General features: G+C 56.9%; 1 protein-coding gene across 1 annotated transcript in view; it reads right to left on the bottom strand.

Moving 5' to 3' along the window:
- ATP11A (ATPase phospholipid transporting 11A) overlaps positions 1 to 16,177 on the bottom strand; it is a 116,183-nt gene extending 100,006 nt beyond the window's left edge. The window contains exon 1 of the mRNA XM_082859231.1: positions 16,112 to 16,177. Within this exon, the coding sequence (XP_082715357.1) occupies positions 16,112 to 16,150 (39 nt within the window). The 5' untranslated portion in view covers positions 16,151 to 16,177. The remainder of the gene's footprint in view (positions 1 to 16,111) is intronic.
- Between the last annotated feature and the right edge of the window lie 2,253 nt (positions 16,178 to 18,430).

Below are 18,430 nucleotides of genomic sequence, written 5' to 3'. Positions count from 1 at the left end.
GAATGGCCATTTAATTAAATGGCCCACAAACAAAATGGGAACAAAATTTCCATCCTGCCTGGAACACCTGCAGCCTTAGAAGCCCCAGCTTAAACAAGGATTAAAAGCCCACGAGCTCTTCTAAAAGGCAGGCACGAGGACAGGTAACACAATTTCAATACTGCCATTACACAGGACACGACTCCCTTCTGTTCCAACATGTTCAATAATACGAATTCTTACATCCACGAGGATCATGAAATTCATAAAAAACAATTTCAGAAAGATGCACAGCGCTTTGTGAACTGTTAGGTGATACCGTGCAGACGAATTTACAACTAGTCCACGGCCACGGAAATCCAACGGAACTTGCTTTCAACGTTCACGCTCTACTCCGATAACCAAACGTGTCTCGTTCGAAGATCTAACACCACTGTAGGTCTATCGGGCCCTGAGCTCCGGGGCGGCTGCCAGAAAACCACCCACCTTTGAACGCGTCCCGACACTAAATGCACGGCCCCGCCCGGGCGTGTGTTCGGCACTGGGTCCCGGGACATGGCTCCGGAACATTCGCCTCTTCATGGTTCTGTCCAATGGATTTGAGAGCGGGCAGGGGCGGGCGCTGTCTGGCTGATTTCGCTGCAGCCATAGAGCTGCACGTTGGAGGTCTTAGCCTCACGGGGGCACCAGGCTGGTCCATGGAGGGGGCTCCACAGGAAAGGAGTTGGGGGCTGTGACCACCAGCTAATCAGTAGCAGCACTTCCAACCATAAGAAAGGGCCTCTGCCCTGGGCCCGCCCAAGGGTGTGGCGCTCTCCCCAGCCACTCTTAGAGGTCAAGCTGTGGGACCCAGCGGGCTGCCTACCGAAGGACCTGCCCTGGAGACAGGCCAGCCTCTGCCCCCAGCCCCTGTGTGACCTGGGCTGGCGGCCTCCTCTCACTGTCTGTAAGTTGGGGGCCCAAATGACACCACCTACACAGGAGGGCTGCAGGAAACCAGCCCTCATGCCCTGATCCCCAGGTAAACCGAACCATGAACAGAGCATTTCATCCGTGTCTGGGGGCAGGGTGGGGGGACTTAATCAGGTTGCTGTTTACCTGCAGGGACACTGCGTTGCTTACTCCTGGGAGCTACTGGGAAGCAGAAACCGACTGCAGTATGTTTGAGGCATATGTAGCGCTAGGCATTTGGAAGCAAACACGGAGAAGAGGCACGTGGCAGCTCTTATCACGAAGCTCCGTCTAGCACTGTGTCCCCTACAGCTGGCCGGGCTGGGGTGAGGAACCTCAGCCTCGGGACGGTAAGTAAGTCTTCTCCCCTGCCCTCTCTTCCTCCTTGCACCGCAGAACCGAGTCCGCGCCGAGGCTCCCGGGGCGCGTTCAGAAAGACGGTGGGGACCACGCAGCCTCCTTTCTGTCTGTCCCCACCAGCGTGAAAGTTCAACCCGACCTCACACATTGGCGCAGCCTCCCAGCCCCCGGAAAACCACTCTCTAGTAAATCAAGCCTGGAATTCTGAAAAGCTGCCCAAGGTGGAGACACACCCGGGACCCGGGGACAGTCACGTGTCAGCACGTCCGGGGGCCCCTCCTTCCTCCCCGGTGTCCCAGCAAGCAGGGCTGAGATCGGACCTAAGTTAGCTCCGCCCCTTCCCTCTGAGTTTCTAGTTTGAACAAACAAGTAACTTCGGACAATTCTCCCCTTGCCTACTTCAAGTCAGTTTTTAAACCCACAAAACTTTATAGTGAGCCCTAAATTCTAAATTACAACAGGACTGGAAAAGAAGCTGGCTCTGCGTTAGGAGGAATGTCAGTCCCGGCCGGCTGTAAACCTGCCTCCCCCCCACCACCTCCTGGCTGGGGCCCTGGAGGGAATGGAGGTGGCCGAGCATCTGTCCCGCGCTGGGCACCGAGTCAACAGCACGGCCGCTCTGGGTTACCCATCACGCGCTCGCGCAGAAGGGGCGCGCGGGGCCAGTCCCCGGATGGACGCCCCGAACGGAACGTGCGGTGCAGAGCCGCCGCCCCGCTTTCATCGACCTCAGCGACCTCTGACCTCAGCACTTCGTTTACAACAACAAGGTGCCTCCGCGCCCTCGTGAGGGGCAGCAGCGGTCGGCGCCCACCCTGTGCCCCTCGCGTCCCCCTGAGTCCCACAATCAGTACCTCCGAGCTCTGCCACTCGCCGTCGCTAATCTCTAACCACTGCCCGGGTCCGCAGGAACGGGGCCCAGGGCGCCCGAGCCCCTCGGGGAGCAGCGGTGACAGCAGGAAAGAGTGGACTCCGCCCGGGCCTGTCCTGGTTTGACAGTCGATCTTTATTGCTATCCGTCTCCCCGCGGCCCTGCTGGCCGCCTCTGAATGACCTCCCTCCATCACCCCTTTGGTTAAATACTGAACATCTGGTCCCCCTACCCGCAGCGAGAACACCGACCGTAGGGCCCAGGTGTCAGAACCGCCCACGGGCCCAGGGAGGCCGCCACCCCACCCCAGACGCAGGGCCAGGCCCCCTGCTGCGGAGCTGTGTCCACCCGCCCCGCCCGTCACAACGGGCTGTCCTCTGGGGGCGCTGGGCCCACCTCCCCCTGCTACTCCACCCGCTGGAGAGCCACGGGGGCCGCGCTGCGTCAGCGGGTGGTCGTCAAGCCGTCAGGACCAAAGCGGAGAAGCAAACGCGTGTGTGTGTGAACCACACTCACCGGCGGGAACACGGACTCCACAGGGCACGTGCCGCGTGTGGACGGCATCCTCGGCTGCAGAGCCACATGTGGATTTTACACGCTGGAGGCCTTGTCCTGGCCTTTAAGACACAATCCAAAACCCACTGAGGAGGCGCCTTTCCAGAAGGGCCCACAAGGCCGGCAATGGGACTTCAGGTCGCAGGCCTGCCCGTCTGCGAAGAGAAAGCCTGGAAAATCTTCGTGACACTGTCGCCGCTACAGACCTAACGCTGGTCAGTCCAAGCAAGCGGCAGGCCCGAGTCCAGGCTCCCACCGCCCAGGTCCCCCCTCGGCCCCATCCCCAGCAGGGCCAGCGAGCCCGGGGCGGGAGCGGGCAGCTCGTGGGCCCACGTGGGGCGCCGGGCGGGCCGCCTGCCATGCAGGATCCCTGATACACACCGGCTCCCTGAATCCCCCTTAGGGTCTGCTCTTCGGGCCCGGCCCACAGCCTTTGGGTCAAGACCTGAACCAAGTCGCTCTCTTCCTCGACGGGGCCATTAAAATAACAAAATCGGGACACAAATCCCACCCTCGGTGAGGTCAGAGCACAGGCAGGAAGTCAGTCATTCACCGAGAAAATGACCGAAGGTGGGTGAACTGTCTGCCAGGCTTGGGACAAAAAAGGGGAAAAAATCAGCCCCGGGCACGCGACCACAGTGACCCGTCCTCATTCCAGTGAGGGGCAGAGGCCTCCGTGTGGATGAGACGTCCTCCCTCAGACCTAAGACCTTTCTGAATCTGCAAGGATAATGGATTGATGGAAACCAGCATCAACCCACCTTTCAAGAAACTTCCATTGTGAGGGGGCTAAGGAGGTGTCATCCGCGCCCTTTAGTTTTTACTGTTCCGTCAGCTCCAAAGAGCGCCTGGCAAGCTGGGCATCTCGCCAACTCCCTGTTACAGCTGCAGCGTTTTACGAGCCAAAATTATTCAACTTTTCAACTAAGTTTCTCGTTAATAAATTAAATACTTGATAAGAATGGGACTTATTGCTTTTGAAACCATGCTGTTCTCTAAAAAGCGACAGGGCAATTTATGAAATCAAAGGATTATTTCAATTTAAGAACAGAAAAATCTCATATCCCCTTTGGAGGAGGAATAACAGGAAACTGCTTCTCACAGACCCAATTATTTTATAGAAACAATTTAAGTTTAATCTATTCTTAATAATTTTTTAGACAGTAAAAGAACACATGTTATAGATTAACTCAAAACAGAAAACTGATCTGAACCAGTGAATCAGCAGAATGCAGTTTCTGGAGGAGAATTTCACATAAAATGCTTTAATTGCTATTCCTTATTAACGCACTTAGGAGAAAGCCACGTGGCTTTATCATATCGTTAAACAAACACCATTATGAACTATATCATTTCAAAGTATTGCCAACTAGACATAACTCTTTTTTTGGAGGTACGCGGGCCTCTCACTGTTGTGGCCTCTCCCGCTGCGGGGCACAGGCTCCGGACGCGCAGGCTCAGCGGCCATGGCTCACGGGCCCAGCCGCTCCGCGGCATGTGGGATCTTCCCGGACCGGGGCACGAACCCGTGTCCCCTGCATCGGCAGGCGGACTCTCAACCACTGCGCCACCAGGGAAGCCCTAGACATAACTTTTATGATATTCTGTTTCATTACAGAATTACTTGTTCTAAGACAAATATCAGATTTTCTTCTCTGGAGCGGTAATCACCACTCCGGCCGCTCTCGACAAGCACACTACGCAAAACTAAAGCCCAAATGAATCCTCACAATCAAGTACTTAAATTTTAATAAAACTTACCATTGCCAATTATTTAAAAGAGAAAAAAACCCTCCTGCCAAAGGTACATTTTCCATTAAAATTTAATCAGCACTTAGGTTTCAATAAGTCTTCCCATGACCCTGATAAGGTCCTTATCATTGATTTAAAAAAAACATGTTCCCAAAAAAGCAAGATATACAATATCAAATGTGGAACAAACTACTTAAAATTGCTCTTAAATCAGTTTCTGTTTGGGAAGATGAAAAAGTTCTAGAAATGGATGGAGGTGATGTGAATGTACTTAAAGCCACTGGACTATACACGTACTTCGAAATGGTCAAAATGGTAAATTTTAGGGATATTTTACGACAATAACAAAAGAACTGCCCATAAACCAACCTACCGTATATTCACTCAATAAGTCAATGCATCTTTATAATGTTAAACCATCTTAATTTAGCTATTATGTAACATTTTCCTCATTTGGCCATGCAATTCTTTAAAGTTTTATTAGAGTATATAGTTGATTTACAACGTCATGGTAGTTTCAGAAGTACAGCCCAGTGAATCAGTTACACAGATACATGCGCCCACTCTCTTTTTAGACTCTTTTCCCATATAGGTCATCACAGAGTATTGAGTAGAGTTCCTTGTGCTCTACGGTAGGCCCATATAACTTTAAAACGAACTGAAACCTTTATCAAAGGCAACATATATAACACATTCCATATTTTAAGCAATGAAATTTGCGAGGCGGCCACGTGCTCCTATTAAAACGTTGGTGACAGGCTTCCCTGGTGGCGCCGTGGTTGAGAGTCCACCTGCCGATGCAGGGGACGCGGGTTCGTGCCCCGGTCTGGGAAGATCCCACGCCGTGACGGGAGAGGCCACAACAGTGAGAGGCCCGCGTACCGCAAAAAACAAACAAACAAAAAAAACGCTGGTGACACATCATCCCTGTCACATCCCCACCCCCACCCCCACCACCGCCCTCGGGCCTGCCTCCCTGGGCTGGCCTCTGGCCTCCATCCTGCCCAGAACCATCCTGTCTCCCCCTCCCAGACCTGGCTCCTGTCACACCCCCTCCCCCGACCCCTCCTCGGCTCCTGTCCGCGGCCCTTCCTCTGCTGGAATCTCACTAGGTTTGCCCACACGTGTTCTTCAGCGTCAAGAGTTCCCATAGCTTATTCCCATTTTACCACAGAAAAATGGTGACGTGAGTTGAACATCAGAAGCAAGGACTCAGACCCTAACCACAAGATGGTCACCCCAACTTTCTAACACGCGTGGCTTTCAGGTTTATATCCAACTGAAAAAAATGCACGCACACGCCTCACGGTTATATCTACTATTTTAATGCTCTGCCTAAATTGATCCAAGTCAAAACAACTGTTTCCGTACACTTTCTAAACAGAAAAGGTAACGTAAATTATTCCACACGCATATATCCGTCACCTTCAGATATTTCACCTGAAAATGACAGATAAATCTAGGTCTGCTTTGCCCTCATGCCACACCTCTTCCACACCAGCGATCACCCCACGATTTTGTTCCATGGAATGACTTTAAATTAATTCCGTGATTTAAAATCTCATGTTTTGTGGGCAGTCCCCGAGGCCGTCCTGAAAAATCACAAAGAAATCCAGATGACGTTCCAATGGCCGCCCTTCACTGTCCCTAATCCTTTGCTGCAAACACGGTGGAGGAGATCCTCTTTTCTCTGAAGGAGGGAGATTAGGTAATGGCTAGGATGGCTGACTCCTTCCCGGCAGCCGGGGGTCTGTCCGGAGAGGAGGGAGGGGCAGTCGGCCCCCCTGTCCGGGAGCAGGTTCGAGGGAGGGAGGCCAACATGCCAGGCCAGAGTCAGACGCACACGGCCCAGGTACGAACTTGACCTTCAGGAAGCAGAGCCCGACAGTTCAGACGGGACAGTACGGAAGGTGGGAGAGCCCCTCAGGGTCCTGTGGCTTTAACTAGTGTCACAGCATCAGACGGGGTGAGCGACCAGCCTCACAGCAACAGCAGAGGCCATCCAGGGTCCTAATCATATGATGAATAATGCTTTAGGGTCATTGCCGACGCGGGCTTACAACAGCGTAAGCAAATTTTAATAAAAGACAACGAGGCCGTGATTACAGAGAAACCTAAGAGGGAAAGGTCCACAGCAGCTGGCTTGGGAACTTATACGCACTACCACGAAAGCCCACGATGTGTGGGCGACAGGGTGACACCATGCTCTGGATGTGCAGAGAAGTCACGTCCCTGTCACCCTAATGACAGCTCGGGGTCACCTTCCAACCATCACTTTCCGATTTTGCCAAAGGTAAGAGGTCACCCTGTACAGAGCAGATCGACAGCGTGGAGTCCCTAAAACCCAACCCCACTGACTAGGAGAATCGGCTCGTTACGCAGCGGCCTCCCAGCTTCCGAAGCAGACACGTGTGCCCAATCCAGTTACGTGGCAGATACCGTGACATCTGTCCTGTCAACAAGCCAGACGCTGTGGATTTAGGTTACAACACAAAACCCAAAACAACACTTTATAGTCTAGTCTTAATACCAACCACCATTCTCCTACCAATCCTCCTATGGGGGAAAAATGAAGCAACAGAAAGAGAAGAAAAAGATATAAGTACACACAACCTTAGATCTGATCAAATAATGCAAACTGTGGTCTGTCAGAGGTCACACCGGCCTAAATCTGCCCCACAGTTTAAAAAGTAACACATTCCCACTACACGTTTATTTTATTTTAGTCTTCCCAGATTCTGTGGAACATTTTTTTTGTATTTGTTTGATAGAACAGTCAGCAAACGATGCGCTGTTTCAAACCGCCTCCTTCGAGGTTCTTCACCTGTGTGTATGTTTACCACCCAAACAGCGCCTCCTTTAACAGTATACAGCCTTGAACTGAACTGTGTCCCCCGAATTCACATGCTGAACCCCTAACCCCCAATGTGATTAGAGTTGGAGATAGGGATTTGGGGAGGGAATTAAGATGAAATGAGGTCATAAGGGTGGACTCGTAATCTGATAGGATTGGTGTCCTTACAAGAGGAGGGAGAAGAGATCACTTGCTCTGCTCCCCTCCCTCCTTCCCTCCCTCTCTGGGCACCAGAGGAGGCAGCTGAGGGGAGGGAAGGCTGCCATCCGCAAGCCAGGAGGAGGCCCCTCACAGGAACCCACCTGCAGCCCCGAGGCTGAGAATCTGAGCTCTGCAGTGGGCACCGGCCCTGCCTGCGGTGAGCAGACCAGGACACGCCCAGGCCTGTCACAGCTTTGTATTTTAGATGCCGGCGCTTAAACACAACATTAAAGTTCACAGACCCGCCATGAGCATCTCAGAGAACCACCCCAGAAACAATGTCAGCTTTTCGCCATCGAGACCCCTCCTTCCTCAGCCACATGCTTGGCATCAACGTCCTCAGTAATCAAACGTGTGTGTTGACACGATCGGCATCTCAGAGTCGTGCTGGCTGGTCTCTGACCTAAGACCCAGGAAAGAGGCGTGAGGAAGGGCGCTGAAAGGTCATGGCAAAGGGCACAACGTCCACACTCGCTGGGAAGCCCCTTGCCCAACGCAGACGAGGGGACGGAGGGGTGGTGAGCTGCCCCCGGGGAACAGAGCTGGGAAGAGCAGACTGGACGAGCCAGGCCCCCGTCCACTGTGTTCACAGAAAGATTCGTGAGCCCCAAGGAAACTCGCAAAGCGCGTTCGCATCTTCTCAGGCGCATACGCACTCACGGGCTCCAGCGGAACACCACGCCCACATGCGCAGCATCCCATCCACCCGCGTGCCCGGCGGCGGGAGGGGCTCCTGGAACGGATGCAGGTCGCCCAGCAGGTAACATGTGGAGGAAACGGTGCAGAAGACGGTAACTCTGGCCTCTACCCATCACGGAACCCGTGAAACGGGCACTGGTGTGAGCACAGCAGAAGCAAAGTGGGTGGGAGTTAAAAGCCTTTTGCCACTGGCAGCCCGCCTTGGCGGGCACGTGTCATCCGCAAATCACGCGCAACGGGCGGGGCCGATTTCTCAAGGGCCACCAACCCTGACGGGGCAGCCAACGAATGTGGGCTCAAGTCCGTGTCGAGCGGGGGCAGATTTTGATGCCGGGTGACGCGGGGCACGCTGCTGCCTCCCAGGAAGACTGACTTCTTCTACTGCCTACACCACTCCCAAGAGGTGCTCCGATACTGAAACCCACCAGAGACACGATCAAACCCCCAGAAAAATGGGAAACATTTTGCCCACATAAACCAGGAGGGCGAGAGGTGGCTAAACATGTCTGGACCAGGAACTTGGAGATCCATCCGAGTGACTTTTCTCCTCAGAGGATGACTAACCCCTCAAGTCAGGAGTGATGGAGACATAGATGGGAAGGACACCTGCAAATGTCTGTAAATATGTTACCAACAAACTCCTCGCTGAGAGCGTGGGGAAAGGAGGACTCGGGGGAAATGACTTTCCTCCCGCTCCACTTAAAAATGAGGGAAATAGGGCTTCCCTGGTGGCGCAGTGGTTGAGAGTCCGCCTGCCGATGCAGGGGACGCGGGTTCGTGCCCCGGTCCGGGAAGATCCCACATGCCGCGGAGCGGCTGGGCCCGTGAGCCATGGCCGCTGAGCCTGCGCGTCCGGAGCCTGTGCTCCGCAACGGGAGAGGCCACAGCAGTGAGAGGCCTGCGTACCGCAAAAAAAAAAAAAAAAAAAGGGGGGGGGAAATATGTAAAGGTTTGGTTTGAAGAAGCAGCTAATGATTAACTCACCCACAGAGCTCACCTGGTCTGGCCTTCGCCCAGGTGACAGAGGTAACGTTAACAGAGGGGGCCTAAAATCCTCTCCTGACTCTCGACCCAGTGGCGGGTTTTTTCCGGGTCCACACGCAGCATGAGCGAGCCCCCCACCCCTGCAGATACTGCTGGATGGCCCCCCCGGCACCACCCCCCAGCACCCAGCACACACACCGGGGGACACGGAGCCACCCCTCTGCTCTCGGTGGCCGGTCACACGGGTGTCTTCTAAACTCCCTACAGACGCAGCTTGCTTTGGGCTCAAAGGTACACCCGAACTGGAGGAGCCTGTATCCTGGGGTGGTGATGACAGGGCAGCCACAGGACAGGGCGCTGAACCCTCCGTGAGGGGCCGCCGTGGTCCCGGGAAGCCACCCAGCGCAGCACTGCCTGATCACACCATTTATGAAGAGGCGAGGAAACCTGGACACGTGCTCACACTCACCATGTGTAAGTGCCGGCCAGACACTCAGGTAGCTCTGACACAACCACGTCAGAGGGACGAGAGGGCCGGCTCCCTACCCGCGTCTGCAGACAAGGTTCTCGGCCTTCACCGGGGCAGGCACTCCTTTGCGAACCTAGCAAATCTGGGAACCCCCTGCCCAGAAAACAAACGGCACCCGCGCAAAAAGTTCTGCGCTCTGCGCGGCGGGGGTCCAGGCCTCGCGGGGCCCGCTGAGAATGCTCGTTCGTGACGGGGCTCCGGGAGAGCGTCCTTTCCAGGCCCGGGGTCCCCAGGACGGATGCAGGAAAAGAGGAGACACATCCCGGGAGCCCAGTGTTCAGAGGACCTGCCCTCGAGCCACAGACAGAGCACGGCAGAAGCTACCACCGAGTCAGGCGTCCGCACCACAGGTGCGGGGACCGCGGCTGTGACCCTGGGGACTTAGTGTTTATTAAGTGAGGGGGTGGGACCGGACGCCTTCCCCGTCTTTTCCCACATTGTTAAGACTCTGTGAAATGTACCAGGGAAAGAGAATCCAAAAGCTTGACGTATCATCAGTCACTCAAGTCCTTGGAAGCGCCACGCTTTCCTTCGGAAGCAGGCAAGGGCAGCTTCTTCAAGGCTCTTGTCAACAGCAACGATAAGAGGCGCAATCAGTCTTGGGGCAGATGTTCACGGAGCGCTGACTCTGTGCCAGGAGCGGTCCCGGGCCTACGGGGGAGGGGGGGGCGGGGGGAAGGCTGGGATCCAGAAGGTAACGTGGGATCTGCGGACACAGAGGAGGAATTCCAGGTCTCCCCCAGGCAAGGTGTCGATGGGAAGGGAGAGGCCCCGGGGTGACCCCGGTGAAGGGGCGGCTGACCCGCTGCGCCCTCCTCTCTGCCTGGACGCGCCCGCCAGACGCTGCAGCTCAGCGAGCCTCGCGGTCCCGGCTCCAGCACCCACCACTGCCCAGCGCCCTGGGACAGCACTTCTGGGGCCACAGGGACAGGTACGGGGGTCCGGCTGTCTGCCCCTTGTCTGGCTCAGGCTGCGTCGGTGAACACACACCAAACGCGTGCCGCGCCTAAGAAACCCAGCAGGACCCTGTGAGGCCCTCCAGCTACAAATCCTTTCCGGGTCCCCCATCTCTCGTTCATAGGAAAAACGTTTCAGTGTCCGTGACCTTCCCTGGATTCCAAAGGGCAGACTCCAACAGCTGCTATCAGGGAAGCGGGGGACGCAGAGACAGGGGAGGGGCGACAGTGCAGCCTGGGGCCTGGCCCCCCTGGAGGTACATACATCACCACATCTCAGAGCTCTTCCGCAGGAACCAAGACCCCACCCAGTCGCTTCAGGCTGAGCACAGATTCCTGGAGCCCCGCCCTGCTACCTCGCCGCCAGCCAATCAGAAGACAGTCACGCGCCCCGACGCCCTCACCCCCAATTTTGCCATTAAACACGTCTCCCCGAAAACCGTCAGGGGGTTCAGGGTTTTTGAGTACGAGCCGCCCATTCTCCGTGCTCGGCCCTGCCTGCAATAAACCTTTCTCTGCTCCGAACTCCGACGCTGCGGTGCGTCGGGCACATGAACTTGCACTTGGTAACACCTGCACCAGGTACGCTGGGGTCAGCTGTGAGGGCAGAAAGGTGACCCCTGGTGGGGCCACCTCGGAGACGATGGAGGTGGGGACGGACACGCCCACCGGAGGGACACCGAGATGCCACATTACAGAAACGTGGCTGTGAAGGAAACGGAAGCGGGGAGATCGTGGGAGGGGAATGTGGGGTCAAGAAAGTCTGCTTTTCGGGCTTCCCTGGTGGCGCAGTGGTTGAGAGTCCGCCTGCCGATGCAGGGGACACGGGTTCGTGCCCCGGTCCGGGAAGATCCCACGTGCCGCGGAGTGGCTGGGCCCGTGAGCCATGGCTGCTGAGCCTGCGCGTCCGGAGCCTGTGCTCCACAACGGGAGAGGCCACAGCAGTGAGAGGCCCACGTACCGCAAACAAACAAACAAACAAAGTCTGCTTTTCAAAAAAAAAAAGGCGATTTCAAGGCATGGCTGAGTGCCACAGGGACTGGGTGACGTCACCCTAAAAGGGAGATGCTGCTGATTGAGGATAAGGAGGGGTGAGGGGCGGGGGACCCCAAGCTGCAGGACAGACCTTTACATAGCGGGCTCACCTGCCCCGAACCAGAAGGGCGGCAAGAGCACCGACAGGCGTGGGCCGGTGGCAGAGGGGCGTCCCGTCTGAGGACCGCTGTGCTCTCCACCAAGTGCAGGGCAAGCACGGCCCTCCACACCTTCCGCAGTGGGAGGGGGGCCAGAGGCCCTCCAGGAAGCAGCAGACGCCGTCCCTCTGAGGAGCTGGGGCTGCCAGCAGCACCGGGCTCACCTTTCAGATAAGAGGCCCCCTGACAGAGCACCTCCCCATGCCACAGGGCCCCATCCTGGCAGCGCCCCCAGGGAGCCGCAGTCGGTGCCTCCTTTCAAGCAGGAAGACGCCCAAGGCCTCGCAGTCAGAGGCCGGGCCAGGTCTCAAGCTGCCTGTTAGGCTCTGACGCTGAACTTTTGACCTCCACAAACAACTGTCTTGTTTCTCAGATACCAGGAGTCAAGTAAAAGCAAAAACAATCCCTTGTTCAATCTTGTTGAGTTTATATTGCTGTAAAAATGGCTTTTTATTGATTTTCCTTGCAAATAAATAGCATTTCTGCAGGCATTTAACTTGGTTAAAAAGGCATCTGTAAGTCTGGGACTTGGGGATCTAAGCATCTCTGATTACCCTGTTGCCAGTGGAACATGTGGTCCCAGCACCGAGGAACAGTGCGTTTCCAGGTTTCAAGGCCCAGCACAGCTGTAAACAGAGGCCTTCCTGCGTACTGAGCGGCAGCCAGTGGATTCCAGGTGGTTTTAGCTAACTGTAAACTGAGGACAGCGTGCTCATCCCTAGAAATGCAACTGACTTGCAGCAAAACCCAAACACCTAAACTCCCTCTTCCCCTCGGGTTATTAAACCTGCCCTCAGGCGTGAAAGAAAAGCATGTCAAGGTCCCTTGTGGCAACGGACATTAAACAGGGTTTGAAAGGACAATGGAAGGAACTGAACTTAACAGCCAGGACACAAAGGTTAAATTATACACCTGGCAGACTGCTTTGAAAGGCCTGTGCAAACACTGCAGCACAGCCCTCGGGCCAGCCTAAGGGTCACCTACTTCAAATACCTGAAGGCCTCGGTGGTTCCAGTGACTTAACTTAGTGTCCTGGGGTGCAGACTCCAGGCAGATCCGGAGGCCCCACATCGGAAGCGCCATGAAGAGGCAGCCCCGAGGCAGGCGGCACTGAAAGCTGTTAAAACTAAATCTGCTTCGGATGGATGGGTCCGCCTGTAGGGCAGCACCAGTGGGCACTGACGTGCACACGGCACACACCATTCGGTGATAAAAAAACAAACCAACGCAGACCCATGAGCATGCATTCAAACGGTGAATTTTTAAGGTGTAAAGCATTCTAACACAGCCACGCTTGACGTTCTCCAGGGATCAGTGATGTTTACTAAACACAAACGCCAGAAACATAACAAACTTAAGCTTTACAGTCACATCTCCTGAATGTGAGGCGTGGATGGAAAGGAGAGAAGTGTCCCGACAAGGTGGGCCTCCTGGCCTGGAAATAACCGTTGTGCTCAAAGGTGGCCTGCAGGCTTTCCGTGGGGCCTGCGGCATTTTGGGGCCCCTCGTTTCAAAATTTCCCGAAGCTGCTCCAGAGCAGGGCACCCAGGGCCCCTGGTGGCCGTACTGACTGGCCTGGCCGGCAACTGACAGAGATGCCTGCCCTCCCCCGGCCAGTGACCGGGGGCAAAGTTATGCTAACGGCTAGTCGTGACACGTGTGCTGAGCACTTCCGCAGAGCCGGGCACCACTCTTAGCTCCTGGCCTGTACTAACTCACTTAATTCTCACGATGACCCTCTGCAACGGGTACCGCTACTCATCCTCAGATGAGAGAACCGAGGCAGAGAAAAAGCGAAGCCACCTGCCCAGGGTGACACGGCCTCAAAGTGGGCAGGCCAGGTCCACATCCAGGTGGGCTCCCGGAGACTCTGCAGGTTCCTCTCAGAACTTAAACTACTTGACTCTGGGTTTCCCACCTCACATCTCTTCTAGGAGGATAACACTAGTTCTCCACCCACTTCGTTAAACATTTCTTTTAAAAGCTCAAGGTACAGAAGCGCTTTGCCATTTACAAGAACAGCGCATCTCTACGCAGCTTATATATCGAGGCTCACAAACGACCAGTAATGCCAGCTTTGGCACATACCTGGCCTGACCCGGAAGGGAATCCTCTCATTCATTTGCCTATTCTACCTCTCTGGAATTAACCCAGAATAGAATACCCACAGCAATGGTTTCCAAGGACTCCTTTATCTTTGGCAGCCCTCAGGCGTCATCATGAAAAGGTTTCTTTGTCCTGGAAATTCTGACTGTGTGAACACCAGATGGGAACAGGGTATGACTTTATTCATGCTTATGAAATACGTCATATATGGAAACCACAAGGAAATATGAATATTTAATCCCAGAGTCTTTCTTCGCCCTCTAGCAAAAGGAAGTATAATTAATTCCTAAATATTGAAAGATAATCCAATTATAAGCAAACAAATGGACTGTTTCTGGAAAAAGTCAAATTAGTTTAATAACGTAGACATGAGTTTCATATCATAGAAATGAATGGTTTTGTATGTGAATATGGTGAAGTAGACAAATGATCAGACTGTTAAAAAAAAAAATGATGTGGAATGAGAAACAAAGAAATAATAACAGCACCCTGTAACTGGATCCCAGGGACATCACCAAACATATATGCTGGGAAAGTTCACTGAAGAATATTTCCCAGTTAGGTCTGAGAAAAATAAGTCTAATAACACAGCAAAGGGGAATTAAAATATATCAGGTACACCAACATTTATATAGATTGATATGCCATGAAACAGCCGAAGGCCTGGAGGACGTAAGGGAGTGAAAGCACAAAACTCGGACACCTGTCTGCCAGACTCCGAGGACGAAGGGGTCACAGGAGCAGGACGGAGGGGAAGACCCACCAGGCGGTGGGCCTCAGAGCAGGAGACCCGTGGATAGAGACTGCGCATTACCGCTCACAATTCAACTCTCCTTCCTATCACAGAGTCTCAGAGTTGGAAGAGAATAGAAATTAACTGGAAAACTAGTGAGCACATCCTAGGCAAACGCTGGCTCCGAGCTCGTGGGCCATAAGCCTGAGAACAGAATGTCTGGGACCCGTCAAGCGTTTCTCTAAGACATCTGATTACCTACTGCCACGGTTACCTGATTTTCCAGAACTTACTACTGTAGAGACACCAAGGTGCCCCTGATGTTTACACTCACGTTATAAGATGGACTCAAGAATCCCTGAGGGGACAGGGCCCTTCCCACGGGAAGCCTTCCCGGCCCTAACCAGAATTCCAGAGGGGTTCGCCCCACTAACCGGAAGGCAGACTGCCCTCCCCAGGGGAGCTACTGGAAGGTGCCACGAGCTCCCCTGACCCTTGAGTCCTCTGGTGAGTGGATTCGGGGGAAGGCACTGATTCAACGTTCCCCTTGGATGAACAGAAACACCCTCGTATGCGGCCGAGGTCTCCTCGAAGAAAACACGTAAATATGAATGACTGACGAAGGGAATTCCTCAGCCAGAAGAAAACAAGTTCCCACCACCGTTCCCTCTCCTAGCGGAAACCTCAGTGCGCACAACTTTTGCAACCTGCGACTGGCGGCGGTGCGCGCGGGGGACAGGGGGGCCTTTGTCAGAGACGCGACCAGTTTCCTTCTCCTGCGCGCACCCCCTCTACCCCCGGGGCCGGCGACAGCGCCGCACGCGGCTCCCCTCGGGCGGATTGGAAACAAACCCAACTTGACCCTCCGTGTCCCCCTGCCCAAGCCCGGCGTCGCCACGCGCCTCCCGGAGCGAAGACGCCGGGGGAACCCCGAACCGCCAGCCTCGGGTCTGACTGGTTACTTGCGGGACAAAGGTCCCAAACTTCACTTCCGAACCCCCCGGTGCTGTTACCAAACTAACGAGCAAAGCCACCGCCTTTTTCCCTGTGGGTGCCCCTCTCCCTGTCCCTTAACCCTGGGGTAGCGCCAGCAGGCGAGGCTAAGCCCGAGCATCCCTCCCCAGCCCGGCCCGCGCCGATCTAAGCAGTCTCTGCCCCGGCAGCTCCGCCCGGCTCCGGGGAGGCGCGCGGCGGGTGGGCGCCCGCGCCGTCGGGGCCCAGGTGCCAGCTCCGCAGGTACCCCGCGTCCTGCCGTCCCCCGGGGCGCGGTCGGCCGCACGAGGCCGCCCAAGCCTCCAGCGACCCAGGGCCGGCGGCCGCGGCAGGATCGGGGGCGAAGGGCCCGTCCCCCCCGGCCCCGGCCCCGGTCCCGCGCCGGCCGCACTCACGTATCTGTGCACGAGCGTCCGCACGAGGGTGCAGTCCATGGCTCCTCCGGCCGCGCCCGCCCGCTCAGCGCCCCCGAGCCCGGCTCGGCGCGCCCATGGGCCCGGGCCCGAGTGCGGCCGCGCGCCCCGCCCCGGTCACGGCCTGGGCGCGCCGGGCGGTGCGGGGGGCGGCCGCGGCCCCTCCGCGCTCATGCCCGGCCCGGCCCGCGGCGGCCGGCTCGGGGGTGGCCGCTCGGCGACCGGAGCCCGCGTGCCGAGGCCCAGGCGGTGGGGCTGCGGGCTCGGGGGCGCGGCGGCCGGCGCTCCCGCCGCTGCTCTGCTGCTCGGCTCCTCCTCTCCGCTCCGCGGCTCTGCCCGGCTCTGCTCTGCTCCCGGTCTCCGCCCGCCGCCGTCTCAGCCCGGCCTCCGGCAGGCCGGTCCCCGCGCGCACGTCACGAGCGCGTGTGAGCATGCGCCCCGCGGCCCGCGCCCCGCGGCCCGCGCCCCCGCCCCGCTCCCGCGCCCTGGCGCTCTGGTGCCAGCCCGCCCCGGCCCTGCCCCCTCCCGGCCTGCCCCCTGGCGCAGGGCCGCCGAGGGGACCCGGGGGCGGAGGGCGGGGCGCGGCTCCCTGTTGCTTCCGCCTCCGGGGCGGGGGTGCGGGCCGCGCAGCCGGGGCCTGGACGGCGGGCCCTGGGCGTCCGGCCCTGGGTCCGGCCTGAAACGTGTATCTCCCCGCGAAGGCCCGAGGGCAGGGGCGAGATCGCGGGGAGTCGGGGAGGGGGCGGGATCAGGTTGGGCCGGAGACCAGCTAAACCCGGCCTGTGTCTCCCTCGTGCTCCACGGCCCCACGCGCGGCCCGCCTGCTTGGCAGGTGAGGGGGCGCCGAGGCGGGCCCCGCGGGGCTGCCCAGAGTCGCGCAGCTCCTCTGCGCCGGGGCGAAGGTAAGCTCAGCGTCTCCCACCTAGGATCCCCGCTTCCTTCTGAAACCCCGCCGGCTCCCTCGCCCGGGGCCCCTGGCCCAAGGACTCCAGAGCTGCGACAGTCACAGGCACTTGTAATCCGGCGGGGCTGAGGCGTTGGAATCAGCCTTGAACCTGTTCGGCCCGCCCGGCCCGGCTGGCCGCCCCCTTCGGTCCTGCCGGTCCAGCTCCTGCCTCCGTCCCTGGCTGCGCCAGGCGGTCACCCGGAGGCTGAGCTGGGCCCGCGGGAAGGAGCTCTGGGCTCCGGGCCTCCAGGCCCCGGGGGGCGCGCGCTCGTGCGTTATCTGGTCACCAGACGGAGAACCCTTGCGTCTCTCAGACACCTCGATTTCAATCCCAGGGAATGCTTCTGTTTCCCCAAGGGGAAACGAACTGTCTCTTCTCAATCACAGTCAGCCTTGAATTAATGGATGCCCGCTGCCACGGGCCACCGCTTGTGAAACCAGAGGGGACTGACAGCGCCCCTGGAGGAACGCCACTGAGTGTCCCCCTGGCTGGTCGTGGAAGAGAAGCTTCCACGTGGACCCTTTGGGGATTAGATACAGAAGCCTGGGATTGAGTGGGAGTGAATGGTGGTCATGGCTAAACTATCTGGATTCTGAACTGCTTTTCTTCAGTAAAATGCTCGTTTTTGGTCACCTAACTCATCGATTCTCCACTTTCCAACCGAATCTACTCTCCTGCGTGGCATCCAGGAGGCCAATGGCCAGCATCAGTGGATCTTCACCAGCGGGGCGCCCGTTGCGAGCTGAGACCAAGCAGAGAGGCCGGGGCCTTTCTTCCCTCATCTGCACCCTGGCCTGGCAGTGTCTGTGTCCTTCGGTGACCACAGTGCTTGCCCAGCTTTCTTTTCTGTTGGATCAATTCGTGTCAGGCGCCGTATGAGTGGGTGACAGTTGTCACCCCATGCTTCCTACAGCCAGGCAGCAGGGTCAGCTGGGCCCTGGGGAGCAGCACCTCTGGTGGGTCGTGGAGCCACGTTCACACTGCAGCAGGTGGTCCTGTCGCCATGCGGTCTTCCACATCTCCTCCCAGGAACGCCTTCTGCTTTCTGCCGGGACCCTGGCTGCTCGAGACAGATATTGACTGGCCTAGCACCTTGCGAACGGTGACATTTGCAGGGGGCGGGTGGAAGGACACAGGCAGAGGCCACACAAGGCCACAGGATAAAGGCTGTGTGCCTTTCAGGGACGCCTGTTTTGTTCAGTGGTCAATGCTAATTTCATCTTGTAGTAAACACTGTGGTGGCCACAGCCATGCCCTCCATCCTTGCTGGCAGAAGCCCACCTTGGTGCAGGTAGCCACCCTCTGCGTGGCTAGGGGTAAACTGGTCCGTGTGAGCTAATCTCGGTAACCCCAC

Source organism: Leucopleurus acutus (genome assembly GCF_964270905.1).
Source record: "Leucopleurus acutus genome assembly, chromosome: 18".
Classification (NCBI taxonomy): domain Eukaryota; kingdom Metazoa; phylum Chordata; class Mammalia; order Artiodactyla; family Delphinidae; genus Leucopleurus; species Leucopleurus acutus.
The sequence above is the reverse complement of the archived record's forward strand: the minus strand, read 5'-3'. Positions and strand labels throughout refer to the sequence as shown.